This window comes from Nyctereutes procyonoides, unplaced genomic scaffold, assembly GCF_905146905.1.
Source record: "Nyctereutes procyonoides isolate TBG_1078 unplaced genomic scaffold, NYPRO_anot_genome, whole genome shotgun sequence".
NCBI classification, from domain to species: Eukaryota; Metazoa; Chordata; class Mammalia; order Carnivora; family Canidae; genus Nyctereutes; species Nyctereutes procyonoides.
The window spans coordinates 29,251,651-29,270,817 of NW_026575035.1; the positions used below are offsets into that span (position 1 = coordinate 29,251,651).

A 19,167-nucleotide genomic window follows, 5' to 3' on the forward strand; every position below is an offset into this window, starting at 1 on the left:
TTCATGTGTCTGTCAGCCATCTATATGTCTTCTTTGAAAAAATGTCTATTCAGATCTTCAGCCTAATTTTAATCAGATTATTTTTTTGTTTTGAGTTATAGGAGTTTCCATTTTGCTTTTAAAAATGAAAATTTGAAAAATCTTTTTGGAGGGAAATCTAGCAATATTTCTTTATAATTGTTAATGTTCACATTAACTTCTAGAAATTTATCCTCTGGGCACATACAGCACAAGTAAGATAAATATGTAGAGATATCCATTGTAGCATTATCTGTAATAGCAAAACTTGGAAGATACCCTAAAAATGCATTATACAGCAGTAATTAAATGGAATACTATATAGCTATTAAAAGGAATGAGGTAAATATATCTATCCATCTAAGAAAAACCAGCAACAGTGTATCTAGTCTGATTCCCTTCTTGTAAAGAAAGGATATTTGTGTACATGCATACAAAACATCTAAAAGAATGAATGGTGCTTCAGTGAAATAAGAACTAAGAGGGCTAAGGGCGAGAAGACATTTTATTTTAGACTTATTTTTATGCTTCTGATTGTAGACATATTTTTTATATTGGACACAATATTTTCATAATAAAACAGTGTTAAAAGTTTTATTCATTATTAAGTTACAGCTCTCTGTGTTTTAGATTTCTTCCATTCCTTGCTGGCAGTTCATTGGCTGGATCAGCCACATGGTGGCCTTATTGGACCAAGAGGAAGCTGTTGCTGTCCAGTGCACTGTGGAAGAGATTGCTGATAACTATCCACAGGCAATTGTCTACCCATTTATAATAAGTAGTGAAAGTTATTCTTTCAAAGATACTTCTACTGGTCATAAAAACAAGGAGTTTGTGGCAAGGTGGGTTGATCAAATACTATATGTTATAAAGTGTATAGTAAAAGCAAACACATGGGGGCTCAGTTGTAGCATGTGACTCTTGATCTTGGGGTCCTGAGTTCAAGCCCCCTATTGGGCACAGACCTTACTTTAAAAAGAATTTTAAAAAGTAAACATACGGAAGCTTGAGTTTGTCTTCAAATTAATTAGAGCTGTCATTGAAAAGTAGAAAATCTTCCACATCTATTTGTTGGATGTATCTATCGCAGGTGTGTTATTTGTTACTGAATTTCTTTTTTTTTTTTTTTTTTGAAGTAAACTCTATGACCAGTGTGGGGCTCATATTTACAAATCAAGAATTGTATGCTCTACTGACTGAGCCAGCCATGTGCCCCTGAATTTCTTTCCTTCCTTAAAATACATTTCTTCTTAGAATGTTATTTATGAAACAATCTGTCCTTCTAATAGTAGTGGTTGATAATTAGTAATCTGTTGATTGAGGCAGACTAGATGAGATGCTTTTTGAAGGCAGTTTCTGAACTTACTCTTTAATTCAAAATATCCAAGAAGCCTCTCTTAGTAAGGGTTCAGCAGACTGCCTGAAGTGTTGTCCTTTTCATTTTTCCACTTGATTTATAAGTGGAGATTGTTGACATAACTAGCAATGGTCTATTACTTTTGTAAGAATATTTGGTAAATGCATGGTGTTTTAGGCATTCTCTGTTAAGAGCTTTTTCTGTCATGACTAGACTCTTAGTTGGTAATATATAGTTTTATATGTGACTATAAATAATTGTATTTAAATAAACTGTAGGCCTTGATCTTTGGAAGATATTTGATTACCTAACCTTGGTAATTGTTTTATAGGATTAAAACTAAGTTGGATCTAGGAGGAGTGATTCAAGATTTTATTAGTGCCCTAGAACAACTCTCTAATCCTGAAATGCTCTTTAAGGTAATGTAATAGCTTCTAACTCATAAAACATAGAATTTGGATTGAACTTACTTGCAGTCAGCTTGGTTTTTCTCTCTTTCTCTCTCTCTCTCTCTTTTTTTTTTTTTTTTTTTTTTTTGCACAGGATTGGACTGATGATATCAAAGCCGAACTGGCAAAAAACCCTGTTAATAAAAAAAACATTGAAAAGATGTATGAAAGAATGTATGCAGCCTTGGGAGATCTAAGGGCTCCAGGGCTTGGGGCTTTCAGAAGGAGGTTTATTCAGGTAGGGATAGGTGGCAGCCTGCCTATATAATAATGGAATCATTGTAACAATCAGTAGTTATATTTGCTGGTTTGTTAATAATCCTGGTTTTAAAATGTCTGTTGAATTTGTAAACTTTTCTTCATGCTCAGATTTTTAGACTTGAAGGTTATATGTAGTTTAATATATTTAATTTTTTTAAATTTAAAATTAGTGAACATACAATGCAATATTGGTTTCTGAAGTAGAATTCAGTGGTTCATCACTTAACTACAACACCCATTGCTCATCACAAGTGTCCTCCTTAATACTGTAGTTAATATTTTTAATTCTCAAAGTGTTTTGAATGTTGGATCAAGAAAATATTTGTATCTTATACAAGTTGATGATTATTTTGAGCCCTTCCCTCTGTCCAAGGCATACTCCTGGATGCTGGAGGACATACAAAGAGAAGACAGACCCAGTTTCTGAATTCAAAGGGATTGTCTGACAAATACAATATATAAAGAACTGTGGCTTGAGAACAAGTATGATACATGAAATCTGTTTCTAAAGTTGCCCTAGGGTGGAAAGGAAGAAAATACCCCCAGTCTGTAGGGGATCAAGAAAGCCCCTTGGAGCCGGAGAGATCAAAATGAACCTTGAAATGTCCAGATTTCACACCAACATGCCTTGTGCTTGTTGCTCCCTTTAAATGGGTTTACTTTCTCCTCTTCTCCATCTGGAGAACTCACCTTTAGACTTGGCTTGGCTTATGCATCCTTTCTTCCCTAGACCTCCTTCCCCAACAAGAAGGAGGTTGTTCTGTGTTGTGTAACACAACTTAAGTATATTTCTGTTAGCATTAATCACACTGATTTTGGTCAAATTATTTTTGTTTATTAAACTCTAAGAAACTGAAGAGCATAAGTAGAAGTCCTGGTGTTCATATTGCCAGTTTTCAAGTTTCACAGTCTCTAGTACAAAGGAAGATCTTTGTCCCTTCTGTTGTTTTTTTTTTATATATATATATAACTGCTTTATTAAGATATAATTCACACACCTTATCATCTATTTAAAGTGAACAATGCTATAGTTTTTATTATATAAATATTACATCAGTTTTGAGCATTTACTTTAACATTTTTTTTTAAGATTTTTATTTATTAGAGAGCATGTGAGACGAGTAGAGGAGGAGAAGGGCAGTGGGCGGGGAAGAGAGAGAGGGAGAAGCAGACTCCATGCTGAGCAGAGACCCTCATGTAGGACTCGATCCCAGGACCCTAGGATCATGACTTGAGTGGAAGGCAGATGCTCAACCACTAAGCCACCCAGGTGCCCCCTTTTAAAGATTTTATTTATTTGTTTATTTGATAGAACACTAATGGGAGGAGGGGGAGAGGGAGAGGAATAAGCAGAATCCCCACTGAGCACAAATTAAAGGATCTTATGATCCCAACACAGGGCTCGATCCCAGGATCCTGAGATCATAACCTGAGGTGAAGTCAGCTGTTTAACTGACTGAGCCACCCAGGCACCCCTAGAACACTTTCATCATCCCCAAAAGAAAGCCCATACCTGTTAGCAGTTACTCTCTGTCCCTCCCTCCTGCCACCCTGGGCAACCACTAAAGTACTTCTGTTTGTGTAGATTTACCTCTTCTGGACATTTTGTATAAATGAAATCTTACAATGTGTGACTAACTTCTTTCACTCAGCATGTTTTCAGAGTTCATCAATGCTATAGCGTGTATCAGTGCTTCATTCCTTTTTATGGCTGTGTATTATTCCACCATAAGGACATGTCACATTTTGTTTATCCTTTTGTCAGTGGGTGTACATTTGGAGTGTTTCCATGTCTTAGCTGTTATGAATGCTGCTGCCATGAATATCTGTGTATAGATTCTTCTGGGGAAATCCTCAGGAGTGGGAAGCCATATTTATCTTTAGCTCTTCCTTTAATTTATACCTCCTCAATTAATTATAATTAGACTTGTGAACAGGGATTCTTGTCTTATTCATATTTTCTCTCCGCCTTCTAGAATACTGCCTGATGTGAAACTGGCATCTTGAATTAGATGAATAATTGGTATAGTTTTGATAATTAGAGATAGATTTTGTTGGGTACTTTAGGTACATTCCCACTTAGGGTAGTTTTAGTTAGTGGTATGAATGTGGGAACACATGGGACTATCTGTTGCCTAAATGTGACCAGCAGTATATCCTAAAAGTGAAGATAAAACCATAACTTTCTGTACATCATGTTATGACATAATATTAGGCTCTACATCATATCAAATCTGTCTCCTAGTACTGAATATACAAGAGCCTCAGTACAGGAAGTATACATAATGTAAGAGTACTTAAAATCAATATATTAGCATTAATAAAATGTATAAAATTGGAGAATATTAGATTTGGAAAAGTATTTGTGTTTGTTTGTTTTAAGACCAGTGGTCTACATGCATTTTTTGTAAAGGCCCAGATTTTTGGTGTTTAGGCCATACCAGTCTCATGTTATGAATACTCAAATCTGCCATCCTAGTGCAAAAGCAGCCCTAGACAGTATGTAAATGAATAGGCATGGTTGGGAGGATTCCAATACAATTTTATTTTTTTTAAAAGATTTTATTGATTTATTCATGAGAAACAGAGAGAGAGAGAGAGAGAGAGAGAGAGAGGCAGAGACACAGGCAGAGGGAGAAACAGGCTCGATGCAAGGAGCCTAATGTGGGACTCGATCCCAGGACTCCAGGATCACACCCTGAGCCAAAGGCAGGCGCTAAACCACTGAGCCACCCAGGGATCCCTAGAATTTTACTTATAAAAACAGGCAGTGAACCTTGACTTGCAGGTTGTAATTTGCCATACTGTATTCTATTTTTTTTTAAGATTTTATTTATTCATGAGTGACCCAGAGAGAGAGGCAGAGACATAGGCAGAGGGAGAAGCAGGCTCCCCATGGGGATCCCAATGCGGGATTCAATCCCAGGACCCCAGGATCACGACCTGAGCCAAAGGCAGACGCTCAACCACTGAGCCACCTAGACATCCCTGCCATACCTTATTCTAAACAAAGGAGTTGGATCTGAAAAACAGGAGACTTGCCCTGTATCAAATGGAGAGAATGGCAGAATGGCAACTGACACCAGGTGCCCTAGCATAGTGGAACCAGTTCATCACCTGTGAGAAGGCTTCATTTCAGCAGTACTGTTCTGCTGCCTTCCCCCATCTGCCCTGCTCTCAGGTAGCTCTGACCCCACCCCAGAGAGAGGGCAGGGTATTTCATCCTAGTTTGCTGCCTCTCTCTCTCCTTAACCAGTGTGAGAATATCCACAGCAGCCCTTCATCACTTCATGCGGAATAATACTATGCAGTCCCCAGTTAAGACTGCATGTTATCCCTTTGAATTTGTGGCCACTTCATTGCCCTACATGCTGGGTACCATAGGGCTGCAGCCTGGAAATCTGTTAGGGTAGACCACTGTTCTTCCCAGGTGCTGCTCAGCACAGCTGCATCCAACCCTGAGGGAGAGTATGCTAATGGCAGAAACATACTTCCATCATTCCTACCAGCCATCATATTTGTTTAGAGGTTAATTCTAATACCCTGAAAAATCAATCTACAACTTATTGCTTTATACCAAATCAACACATAATTTGTGTTAATTAATTAGTTAAAATAATAATCTACCAAAACAAAAAAAATAATCTACCAAAACAGAATTGTCTCAGATTTCACTTCAGAGGGCATTATGCCATTCACATATATTGTTGGTGCTGAGTATGTTTGGGAAATACCTAATATTTTCATGTATTCTAGAATTGGAGATTATTTCTATACTTTCAATCCACTTATAGATTAAAAAATAATGGGGTACCTGGGTGGCTCAGTGGTTGAGCATCTGGCTTTGGCTCAGGTCGTGATCCTGGGATCGAGTCCTGCATCAGGCGCCCTGCAGGGAGCCTGCTTCTCCCTCTGTCTGTGCCTCTACCTCTCACGAATAAATAAATAAAATCTTAAAAAAAAAAAGATTAAGGAATAAATTCATTTTATGTATGTCAATTTTCTTGTAATGGATTATCTTAAAATAGGGCATATATTTCATTTATACCAGGTTTATGTTTTGGGGTGAGTTTTAAATGTGGTAAAAATTTCTAATTAAAGATACTGAGTAAATCTTAGTGACTTATTACTAAGTCACTGTTAGTGATTCTCTTGAGTTTTTTTTTATTTTGATATCAGGATTATAATTTAAATGAATATTTGAGTAGAGATTAATACAAATAAATATGTGTAATGTTCCATGTTAAAGGATTTGAAGGGGTACATGCACCCCAATGTTTATAGCAGCATTATCAACAATAGCTAGAATATGGAGAGAGCCGAAGTGTCCATTGACTGATGAATGGATAAAGAAGATGTGGTATACACATACACACACACACACACAATGGGATATTACTCAATCATCAAAAATAAAATCTTGCCATTTTCAGTGTCTTGGATGGAGCTAGCGTGTATTATGCTGAGTGAAATAAGTCAGAGAAAGACAAATACCATTTGATCTCGTGTAATTTAAAAAGAAAACAAGCGAACACATGGTAAGGGGGAAAAGAAAATAAGAGAGAAACAAGCCATAAGAGACTCTTAACAAATAGACAACAGAGTTTGTGGAGGGAGGTCAGTGGGAAGTGGGCTAGGTGGGTGATGGGTATTAAAGAGGGCACTTGTTGTGATGAGCACTGGGTGTTGTATGTAAGTGATGAGTCATTGAATTCTATCCAGAAACTAATATTGCACTGTATGTTTACTAAAATTTAAATTAAAGAATAATTTAAAAATATAAATTAAGGTTTATACTAGTTTGTGATCCAAAATAATGACTTGAAAGACGTTTATCAGAAGCTCTTCAGCTCTGATGAAGAATCACAGGATTTTCATTTTATTAAATTACTCCCTTTATTTAGTACCTTGTTCCCAATTACTCCTGCTGTCATAATGATACAGATCAGTAACTAGACAAAAATGTACTCCAAGAGGTTAAAGGTTTTTAAGCTTTATAATTTTAAGATTACAATTTAATAATTATAATTATTACTAACTGTATCCTTTCTGTCGTTTCCGAGGAACACAAACAAAAGGCAGCCTTCATATGTTTAGAGTATTGAAACATTCAAGGAAAACAAAAGTATAAATCTAGAACCTTTCCTGAAGTTCAAACTAAACATTAATTTTTAATGTAAATTATTATTAATTTCAGGTTTTTGGAAAAGAATTTGATAAACACTTTGGGAAGGGAGGTTCTAAGCTACCTGGAATGAAACCCCGTGACTTCAGCAGTATTACCGACTCACTATTTTATAAAATGTGCACAGACTCAAAGCCACCTGGGAATCTGAAAGAATGCTCACCCTGGATGAGTGACTTCAAAGTAGAATTCTTGAGAAATGAGTTGGAGATTCCTGGTGAGTTTATTCTTGGGGTGACAAAACTGGACTTTAAGGAGAATAGTGGTGTAGCAAGGGCCTTTGAGTTCTAAAAACAGGAATATTGGGTTCTTGGCAGTTACTTTTTTTTTTATTTTTTTTTATTTATGATAGAGAGAGAGGCAGAGACATAGGCAGAGGGAGAAGCAGGCTCCATGCACCGGGAGCCCGATGTGGGACTCAATCCCGGGTCTCCAGATCACGCCCTGGGCCAAAGGCAGGCGCTAAACCACTGCGCCACCCAGGGATCCCCGGCAGTTACTTTTTTTTTTAAGAACTTATTTCACTATTTCACTATAATAGTATTTCACTATACTTTTTGTCATTATGACAATCTATGATTACTGTGAATTGGTACACTTTACTAAATGTCTACTTATAGTTTTCTTATTTTCCTGCTTATACAGGTATTCAGACTTCCATTTAATAATGTAACTGGTAATTTCTCTGAACATACCATGCTTTGCTCCTACTACATTCTTCAGAAATGTAATATAGGTACAATGCAAATCCCTTCCTTGGATGTGCATATTGGTCCCATTTAAAATGACAAAAGATAAAAAAAATAAAAAAATAAAATGACAAAAATAAATGATCTACCTTCAGGACAGAGAATTGTGACTATGAGGATAGAGGCACAGCAAGCTGATCTGATGTGAACACAGCAAGATTTTTCAAAGAGAGTCTTTATACATTCTACCTTCTTCACCCTAGAATTTGCCAAAGAAATATTTTATTATGTTTATTCATATTCTCATATAGTGGATATCGGAAAAACACTTTGTGATTATTAACTGCTATACATCGCATGAAAGAAAGCTGAATATGTAGGCCTCCTCTTATGCAGCTTGATTCTTCTTGATATAATAGAGTTTTCTAGCTTATTGCATTATTTTTTTTTTTTTTGGAATTTTTCTACTCTATAATAGGAAGCTATTTTCCATTAGATTGAGAAATAATAGCATTATTTTTAAAAAAAACTCAAATTTTGGGGGGGGGGCACTTGAGTAGCTCAGTCAGTTAAGCATCCAACTTTTACTTTCAGCTCAGGTCATAATCTCAAGACTGAGATCAAGTCCTGTATCAAGCGCCGCACTTAGGGAATTTGCTTGAGATTCTCTCTCTGCCCCTCCCTCCCCCTTTCATGTGCTTTTTCTCCATCTCTCTCTTTAGAATAAATAAATATTTTTTTGAAAGATTTTATTTATTTATTCATCAGAGATACATACACACAGAGACAGAGACATAGGCAGAGGGAGAAGCAGGCACCCTGGGGGAGCGTGATGTGGGACTTGATCCCAAGAATCCAGGATCATGCCCTGAGCCAAAGGCAGATGCTCAACCACTGAGCCACCCAGGCGCCCCAATAAATAAATCTTTTTTAAAGAAGTCAAATGTTTTTAAAATAAAAACTTACAGTAAAAAATTTTATCACATAGCTTTTTATTATAATTATAATCATTATAATTCTTCTTATTATATTAACAGGTATATGTTAAAATACAGGGTTCTTTTTTTTTTTAATTTTTATTTATTTATGATAGTCACAGAGAGAAAGAGAGAGGCAGAGACACAGGCAGAGGGAGAAGCAGGCTCCATGCACCGGGAGCCCGATGTGGGATTCGATCCCGGGTCTCCAGGATCGCGCCCTGGGCCAAAGGCAGGCGCCAAACCGCTGCGCCACCCAGGGATCCCAAAATACAGGGTTCTATAACAAGCTATATCTAAGTAAGGCTTCTGTGGTTTGTCTTAGGTCAGTATGATGGCAAAGGAAAGCCACTACCAGAATACCACGCACGAATCGCTGGGTTTGATGAGCGGGTAGGTGCCAATGTCTGTGACTTTTGCCAATATATGACAAGTTTTGGTGTGTAACTATTGGATGAAGGAAGAGGAAATAGTCATAAATAGCTTCAGGGCCTATTTGTCTTCATTGTACTCTATTCTGTCCTGAAAGTATTTACATAACAAATCTCTCATCAGTCAAAAATGATTCCTGTAAAGATTATGAATGTGGTGTTTAGTTTTTCAGGTATGAAAATGACATATTTGTCTTTACTAGAGAAAGGAGCCTTCCATCTTGATCTTAAATGCACAGAGTTTTCTGATCCTATTAGTTACTGAAGCTCTTAATACAATGCTTCAGTGCTTTAAGGTAACAAATTCAGAGTAAACTCTGTGTACATGCTTCAGTGTTTTAGTGTAACAAACTCAAAGAGTAAACTGTGTGTGTGTGTGTCTATTTTAAAACATAGGTAGAGTTAACTTTAGGAAGTTAACATGTTATAAGTTGCTCATTTATAAGGAATTATTTATATCTACATTTTATAAGCAATTATTTGTAACAAGGAATATGAAGTTTCTAGAGGCACGGCAGTAGGACATAAACAGGTAACAAATATTTCCCTGGCACTAGGTTCTGTATTAGTTTTCTGTCACTTCACTGTCTCTTTGAGGAATCTGTACCAACCAGCCTTACTTTTTCTCTTTTGATAATGATATGATCAGTTTTTCTATCAGTTTCTTAGACTGCACCTAAAATATTTTCTTAATTTTTAAAGATAAAAGTAATGGCTTCTATCAGAAAGCCGAAGCGCATCATCATCCGAGGCCATGATGAGAAGGAGTACCCTTTCCTTGTCAAGGGGGGTGAAGATCTGCGGCAGGACCAGAGGATCGAACAACTCTTTGAGGTCATGAATGTCCTCCTTTCTCAGGACACCGCCTGTAGCCAGAGAAACATGCAGCTGAAGACTTACCATGTTATACCCATGACCTCCAGGTGGGACCAGTGCACATAGTCATTCTAGAATAGGTTTTTTTTTTAGTGTAAATTTTAGGACTGGGCCAAATCCTTGTTTAAGATTACAGAGATGGGATTTAGTATTTTAGCTTTCATAAAGACAGGGCTATAAACAGAACTAACAAGCACTTGTAAACCTTTGATTTTCAAACTTAATATGGAGAAAGTAAATGAAGAACTGACTTGAGGAAATCTGCTTTGATTCTACGGAACTTTTCTCTGGTGAGGAAAAAAAGGTTTAGGTTTGTGTTCATAAACTATTTATTCTCCTTTTCAGATTAGGACTAATTGAATGGATTGAAAATACTCTTATCTTGAAGGACTTCCTTTTGAGTAACATGTCACGAGAGGAGAAAGCAGCTTATACAAGGTGATGTGGAGCCTACATACTCCTCCTTCAACTCTGCCCAGACATATTGCAAGCCTGTTGCTCCCCAGGCATAATCTCCCTGAGTAATGTTGTTTTAGATTAAGTTCCTCTATCTCATGTTTCCAGTGACATTTCTGGGCCCCTTTTAATTTGGGGCTGTGAGCCACACCCTGGTCAGTTTTCTCCACCTCTGGCTAGATGAATAAACTAAATGGAATAGAGGGTTCCAAACAGTAGCTGCATAGATTCTACCACAATGAAAAAAAATGGTATTAGCTTTGCAACAACAGTAATGAATATCTTAAGGAAATAAAAAGATTAGCAGCTAACATTTAATTAAACATTTTCTTCATGCTAGGTAGTATTCTCAGTTATTAATGTGTGTGAAGTCATTTCTTTCTTACAAAAACCTGCAAATTATTATTAACAGCTCTGTACAGATGAGGAAGTTGAGGCCCAGAGAGTGTATATAACTTGTCATAGGCTGCCCAGCATGTAAGTGGGCTACCTAGGATTATTAGTAATTAATTCTAGGTCATGATATTAGTGCTTTTTATTTTTCTTTACCCTTTTGTTATATTTTCCAAGTTTTCAACAACGAACATAGATTTTTAATCAGAAAGCATTTTGGTTTTTTTTTCTGTAAAGAAAAGTAAGGACAACATTGAAAGACATCTTGCAGAAGGAATTGAGAAGTTTGGATGAAGGAAGAGGAAATGACCGTAATTAGCTTTAAGGCCTGTTTCTTTTTATTGTACTCTGTTCTGTCCTGAAAGCATTTAAATAGGAGCAAAATTCTCATCAGTCAAAAATGATTTCTGTAAAATTAAGAATATTCCTACCAAAGTCTTGCTCCTGCTAAATAAGGCTGTGTGTACGAACTTTTAATTTCAATCATTTGAGTCCTTTGCCTGCAGTTGTTCTGTGTTCCTTGGAGGGCAGGGAAACTGATGGGCAGTACTTCCTGGAGTCAGGAAGTCCAGATCTTACTCATGCTAACTTATTCTGACTTTTAATGGGAATCGTGCAAAACTGACTTGCCCTTTCCTTTGTTCCTATGCCTCCGTGTCTAAGATGGAATAGTAATGTAAAATACATAGGGTAAACATAGGTGTTGGTGGAGTTCAAAGTGCTTTTCAAATACAGAAGTGTATAAATTACTTCTCACTACCTTTTTATAACAAGGCACTTCCAGCCCCCCATTGATAAAATTGCTTTTTTTTAAAAGATTTTTTAAAAAAGATTTAATATTTACTCATGAGAGACACAGAGAGAGAGGCAGAGACATAGGCAGGGAGAGAAGCAGGCTCCATGCAGGGACCCCAATACAGGACTCGATCCCAGGACTCTAGGATCACACCCTGGGCTGAAGGCAGGCGCTCAACCACTGAGCCACCCAGTCATCCCAAATCATTCCTATTTTTTTCTTAATTTGCATGTTGCAGTTTTCTAACCTAAAGATTTTCATTCCAACTGAAACTTGGAGAGAATTTAGATTGAAATGGAGGGTTGTATTGTGAAATTAACTTAGTAGCAACTCAGAAAAGATTCACTTTAAGTAATTGAACTACTAACAGATGAAATAGTTCTATCTTTAGATTTCTTTTTAGGAAAATTTGTTAAATCTTTTGATAAACCCCAAAGTGGCCAAACATACAAAACACATTTCCAACAGCTCACTATGCCTTTTGCCTATGAACCATTACTAAAAATAGCTTTCTATGTTCAATTCAAAGCCATTGTCATTTAAGATAATTCCTTACTGTATTTTTTTAATTTTTTTTAATTGGAATTCAATTTGCCAACATTTAGCATAACACCCAGTGCTCATCCCACCAAGTGTCCTCCTCAGTGCCCGTCACCCAGTCACCCCAACTACCCGCTCATCTCCCCTTCCACTATCCCTTGTTCATTTCCAAGAGCCTTGTTGTATTTCATATGGATTTTGTATGTATCTACATACTGGAAATGGTGAAGAAAGAGTGTGACAATCCAAAAACAGACTTAATCCATCTTCAACGCATAACTTGTCACCTTTTAGTTTGTAGTAGTAATGTGGCTTATCATTTCTTGCCTACTTTGAGTAAGTTGCATGTTGTACTGTCATCTTGTTAAGGTTCTTTTCCACTACCAGATTTTTAGAACCATATGCCTGAATCATAAACACTTACGTTTAATTTATCTTGTTCTCTGTATGGAGTGGGAAATTTATTGTATCTGATCATTTTGTGCCTAAATTTTGGCATAGGAAATGGCTTTGATTTCTTTAGGAGTAACGAACAGTGAATTATGATATATTGAGATTCTAGATCCAGAGTAACATGGATTCACTGTTAATATTAAATATGATTAAAAGTCATATTTATTTCCCTGGCTCTTCACTATTTTTCAATGAATTCTTGGTGATCTTTGCCACTGAAATCATTATAATGCTAAATATCTTCCTAGTGCTGATTCTCTTTTTCCTACTTATTAGTGATCCCAAAGCACCACCATGTGAATATAGAGATTGGCTGGCAAAGATGTCTGGAAAATATGATGTTGGCGCTTACATGTCAATGTTTAAGTAAGTTTTGTTTTGATTTTCCTTTTTACTAGCTAGTTAATTCTTCTCAAAGTTGCATGTTACTTTTGTTTCTTAGAAAGTTTGCCTCATAACATCAAAACCTAGTTATTTGATAATTGAGCCTCAGTATAAATTTTAAATTTCAAGTCACAGAAATTTGTTCTAATTAGTCATTTCCTATTAAATCATAGGGCAGCTAGTCGTACTGAAACAGTCACATCTTTTAGAAGGAGAGAAAGTAAAGTGCCAGCTGATCTCTTAAAGTAAGTATCCTCCTGATTTTATAAGCCAGCTGGTGGCATAACAGAGACTACAGAGATCATGTCTCCCTCCCCCAGGCGGGCCTTTCTGAAGATGAGCACAGGCCCTGCAGCCTTCCTGGCACTTCGCTCCCACTTTGCCAGTTCTCATGCTCTTATGTGCATTAGCCACTGGATTCTGGGTATCGGAGACAGACATCTGAACAATTTCATGGTAAGCATGGAGACAGGCGGATTGATCGGAATCGACTTTGGACATGCTTTTGGATCAGCTACTCAGGTATATGCACCTTGTTCTCATTGTTCTTGGCTGATTTAGAACCATAGTCATAGGACCTTCTGGAAATGGATAGGTTTTAAAGAAGAAATGACACATCAATTAGCTTGGTTTGTCATAGTCCTTAAATTTGACATTCTTACAGAATAAGGGAGAATCTCAACTTTGTTTTGGCATTGTTCAAATGGGTTGCAGAAGGTGTGATGATGAATTATATACTCAAAGCCAAGAATAGAATGTATTTCTATAAAGAGGGAAAACTATAAGGAAATTTTATGAAGCCCTATAATCAAAATGTCTTCTACAAGATGTGATATAAATCTCTGACATTAAACACTGAAGTTTTTTTTTTTTTAAGATTTTATTTATTCATGAGTGACTCAGAGACATAGGCAGAGGGAGAAGCAGGCTCCCCATGGGGAGCCCAATGCGGGACTCAGTCCCAGGACCCCGGGGATCACGAGCTGAGCCAAAGGCAAATGCTCAACCACTGAGCCACCCATGTGCCCCTAAACTCTGAAGTTTTCAATTATACTTGTAAATCTCTGCAGGCTTGTGATCCTACACACATAGTTTTGTGCATTACAAAGATGATTGTGTTGATTACTCTTGGGCACAGTGGATTCACATCTGTGTAACTAATTTCAAGAAAAGAAGAGTTCATATTTTCACTGTGAATAACTGTGGGAGGATGTTTTGTGCCTTTTCTTTTGAGATTTCTAGTTCGTATGTTCTCCTTCTTATAACTGTTTTTTTCTCTAGTTTCTGCCTGTCCCTGAGTTGATGCCTTTTCGTCTGACTCGCCAATTTATCAATCTGATGTTACCAATGAAAGAAGCAGGTGTTGTGTATAGTATCATGGTGCATGCACTGAGAGCCTTCCGCTCACACTCTGACCTGCTTACTAACACCATGGACGTGTTTGTAAAGGAACCTTCCTTCGACTGGAAAGTAGGCTTGTTTATATGCACTTTCCATTTTCATTACAGTATACCAGGGACTGATCTGGGATCTCTTATGTGATACAAATACATCAGATTGTGTTTATTAATATATTAATGTTGTTTTGTAAAGTATTTCTTAAAATTAACATTTGGGGTCAGTTGGCCTGAAAACCAGATAAAAGACATAATCTTCATTTGGAAAAAAACTGTTCTTTCATTTGAGTATATTTCTAATGAGTTAATATATATAGACCCATGGGTGATGGTGGATCTGGTTTCTGAGACAACTTTTTTTTTTTTTTAAGATATACAAATTGTTTTTTTCTTTTTTTTCTTTTTTTTTTTTTTAAGATTTTATTTATTTATTATGAGAGAGAGAGGCAGAGAGGCAGAGACACAGAGGGAGAAGCAGGCTCCAAGTAGGGAGCCTGATGTGGGACTCGATCCTGGGACTCCAGGATCATGCCCTGGGCCGGAAGGCAGACATTTAACCACTGAGCCACCCAGGCGTCCCTGAGACAACTTTTAGTTTAAAATCTGTTCCAAAAATAAATAAATAAATAAAATCTGTTCCATGTGAGGTTCCTTGATTTGTTGCGTAGTGCTTTCTTAAGTATTGAGTTTCTTCATAATACAGCCCAAAAGAATGAAGCTTAGTGAGGGCATCCTTATAGGGTATGGTACCTACTGTCATTGTCACTGTTATGTATAGTACTACTAGAATGTGTATAAAAAGCTATAAAGTTCTCCCCAGTTATAGATGTTTATTTTAAAATCATTACTTGTTCAATCTGTTTGGATGTAATCATATAAACTTAAAATAAGCAGAGAACATCATGTTCTTTTCTTTTAGAATTTTGAACAGAAAATGTTGAAAAAAGGAGGATCATGGATTCAAGAAATAAACGTAACTGAAAAAAATTGGTATCCTCGGCAAAAAATACATTATGCTAAGAGAAAGTTAGCAGGTGCCAATCCAGCAGTTATTACTTGGTAAGATGGTTATTTGTGAAGAAAAAAAAACAAAATGCCAACATACTACTATTTACTGAAGAATTACTAATGTATAATGTGCTGAGTAGTTTTCATTTAGCCTGTGATATTAGCATTATTATCTTTATTTTACAGATGAAAAAGCATGGCTTGGGGCAGCCCGGGTGGCTCAGCAGTTTAGCGCTGCCTTCGGCCCAGGGCCTGATCCTGGAGACCTGGGGTCGAGTCCCACGTCAGGCTTCCTGCATGGAGCCTACTTCTTTTTTTTTTTTTTTTTTTAAATTGGAGTTCAATTTGCCAACATATAGCATAACACCCAGTGCTCATCCCATCAAGTGCCCCCCCTCAGAGCCCGTTACCCAGTCACCCCCACCCCCTGCCCACCTCCCTTTCCACCACTCCTTGTTCATTTCCCAGAGTTAGGAGTCTCTCACGTTCTGTCTCCCTTTCTGATATTTCCCACTAATTTTTTATCCTTTCCCCTTTATTCCTTTTCACTATTTTTTATATTCCCCAAATGAATGAGACCATATAATGTTTGTCCTTCTCCGATTGACTTACTTCACTCAGCATAATACCCTCCAGTTCCATCCACGTTGAAGCAAATGGTGGGTATTTGTCGTTTCTAATGGCTGAGTAATACTCCATTGTATACATAAACCACATCTTCTTTATCCATTCATCTTTCGAAGGACACCGAGGCTCCTTCCACGGTTTGGCTATTGTGGACATGGCTGCTAGAAACATCGAGGTGCAGGTGTCCCGGTGTTTCACTGCATCTGTATCTTTGGGGTAAATCCCCAGCAGAGCAATTTCTGGGTCGTAGGGCAGATCTATTTTTAACTCTTTGAGGAACCTCCACACAGTTTTCCAGAGTGGCTGCACCAGTTCACATTCCCACCAACAGTGCAAGAGAAGATTCCCCTTTCATGGAGCCTACCTCTGTCTCTGCCTAATTCTCTGCCTATGTCTCTGCATCTCTCTCTCTCTCTCTCTCTCTCTGTCTCTCATGAATACATAAATAAAATCTTTTTTTTAATTTTTTTATTTATTTATGATAGTCACAAGAGAGAGAGAGAGAGAGAGAGGCAGAGACATAGGCAGAGGGAGAGGCAGGCTCCATGCACCGGGAGCCCGACGTGGGACTCGATCCCGGGTCTCCAGGATCGCGCCCTGGGCCAAAGGCAGGCGCCAAACCGCTGCGCCACCCAGGGATCCCCACATAAATAAAATCTTAAAAAAAAAAAAAAAAAAAAAAACATGGCTTAAGAAAATTGATTTCTCCAAGGCTGGGCAGGGTCCGTATCTCTGAAGGGTGTGTACTTGGCCTCTGTCCTCTTAGCATAGTTTTCAGGCTTCAGATCATTGCCTGGAATAACCTGTATCAATGTGAGGAACAATAGGAACTTTTTTTTTTTTTTAAGATTTTATTTGAGAGAGAGCAAGAGTGAGAGCAAGCATGAGCCAGGAGGGCGGCAGAGGGAGAGAGAGAAACAGACTCCCTGCTGAGCAGGAAGCCTGATTTAAAAAAAAAATTTCTTGTTGAAGTCTAAAGCAAACAAATTTATAGAAATGTTTCACAAGAGGGAAACAAGTTGGACTTTAAAATTAAGTAATAGTATTCTAATCTGTGATCAGTTGGTCAAGGTACGAATAGTTTTTCCAAAATATGGCTCTGGCAAAGGAACAAAGGTGGATCCCTGTCTCACACCATACACAAAAATTAATGCAGAATGGATCAAAGATTCAAATGTAAGAAGTAAAACTATGAGATACTTAAAGAAGCACAGGGGTAGATCTTCATGACCTGAATTTGGCAAGAACATCTGCCATTTTTAGGTATAACACCAAAAAGCATAAGCAAGAAAAAAAGAATAAAGAATAGTTTTACTTCTTACATTTGAATCTTTGATCCATTCTGCATTAATTTTTGTGTATGGTGTGAGACAGGGATCCACCTTTGTTCCTTTGCCAGAGCCATATTTTGGAAAAACTAATCGTACCTTGACCAACTGATCACAGATTAGAATACTATTACTTAATTTTAAAGTCCAACTTGTTTCCCTCTTGTGAAACATTTCTATAAATTTGTTTGCTTTAGACTTCAACAAGAAATTTTTTTTTTTTTTAAATCAGGCTTCCTGCTCAGCAGGGAGTCTGTTTCTCTCTCTCCCTCTGCCGCCCTCCTGGCTCATGCTTGCTCTCACTCGGGCTCCCGGTGCATGGAGCCTGCCTCTCCCTCTGCCTATGTCTCTGCCTCTCTCTCTGTGTGTGTGTGACTATCATAAATAAAAAAAAAAAAAAGTCTCTTGATTTTAAGGTTATAAGCCACAGGGATCCCTGGGTGGCGCAGCGGTTTAGCGCCTGCCTTTGGCCCAGGGCGCGATCCTGGGAACGCGGGATCGAATCCCACGTCGGGCTCCCGGTGCATGGAGCCTGCTTCTCTCTCTGCCTGTGTCTCTGCCTCTCTCTCTCTCACTGTGAGCCTATCATAAATTAAAAAAAAAAAAAAAAAGGTTATAAGCCACAGAAAATATTCTATAAGTGATAAGAGGGAATGTTTGGATAAGATAGCCAAGAATGCAAGCAACAAAGGGAAAATAATGTCATGTTTTTGTATTTGATTAATCTTTTTTCCAGCGATGAGCTGTTCCTGGGCCATGAGAAGGCACTTGCCTTTGGAGATTATGTGGCTGTAGCACGAGGAAGCAAAGATCACAACATCCGTGCCCAACAACCAGAGAATGGACTGTCAGAAGAGTCTCAAGTAAAGTGCTTGATTGACCAGGCAACAGACCCCAACATCCTTGGCAGAACTTGGATAGGATGGGAGCCCTGGATGTGAAGAACTATGGGAGTCAGCAGATAAACAATCATGAAAGTGGTTAAAGCATCTCCTAAACTTTCATCTATAGCCATCAATTTTCCTGAAGCACTGAAGGGAAGAAATCTATTTAGTGGTAAAGTCTTATAGCAAGAGTTTGATCAAGACCATGATGAATAAGTGAATATTGATATGAATGATTAGGTTACGATTATGATAGACTTAAAGTAGGAAAATATGTATCTAGGTTCATACAAGTATTAAATCAAGAATAGAGCATATTGCAAAGTGCTACAACTTAGATAAACCAGCTCTCTTAATAAATGGTGTAAGTATGAACATTCCATGCAGTGTTCTCATTAGTAATTATGTTCATTGGAAATAAGACCCAGAAGACTTCATCACTAAGATTTTATGAGAGTGAAGCCAAAAGCATGATAAGGTGTTATATTAGTAGTATAGGAATCATAATGAATGATACGGCTTAAAATACTTAGAAATAATTGCTTTTGATATTTTAGGGTATTTTTAGGCCATTTTCTTTCATTTTATTCTCTTCTAATTTAGACATTTCATGATAGATTTGTTCTCCAAAAGAGAAAGTATTTAGCAGAGAGAAAAA

General features: G+C 37.5%; 1 protein-coding gene across 5 annotated transcripts in view; it reads left to right on the top strand.

Moving 5' to 3' along the window:
* The window catches only part of PRKDC (protein kinase, DNA-activated, catalytic subunit), a 215,362-nt gene extending 196,473 nt beyond the window's left edge, over positions 1 to 18,889 (top strand). For 4 of the 5 annotated variants that reach the window (XM_055318273.1, XM_055318274.1, XM_055318277.1 and 1 more), the window contains 13 exons: positions 649 to 860; positions 1,707 to 1,794; positions 1,919 to 2,062; positions 7,283 to 7,487; positions 9,262 to 9,329; positions 10,070 to 10,290; positions 10,589 to 10,681; positions 13,158 to 13,247; positions 13,439 to 13,510; positions 13,586 to 13,787; positions 14,547 to 14,735; positions 15,582 to 15,721; positions 18,362 to 18,889. In XM_055318273.1, coding sequence (XP_055174248.1) covers positions 649 to 860; positions 1,707 to 1,794; positions 1,919 to 2,062; positions 7,283 to 7,487; positions 9,262 to 9,329; positions 10,070 to 10,290; positions 10,589 to 10,681; positions 13,158 to 13,247; positions 13,439 to 13,510; positions 13,586 to 13,787; positions 14,547 to 14,735; positions 15,582 to 15,721; positions 18,362 to 18,566 — 1,929 coding nt within the window. In that variant the 3' untranslated portion in view covers positions 18,567 to 18,889. The remainder of the gene's footprint in view (positions 1 to 648; positions 861 to 1,706; positions 1,795 to 1,918; positions 2,063 to 7,282; positions 7,488 to 9,261; positions 9,330 to 10,069; positions 10,291 to 10,588; positions 10,682 to 13,157; positions 13,248 to 13,438; positions 13,511 to 13,585; positions 13,788 to 14,546; positions 14,736 to 15,581; positions 15,722 to 18,361) is intronic. The other variant, XM_055318275.1, reaches the window with a different exon arrangement.
* The last annotated feature ends 278 nt before the right edge of the window (positions 18,890 to 19,167 follow it).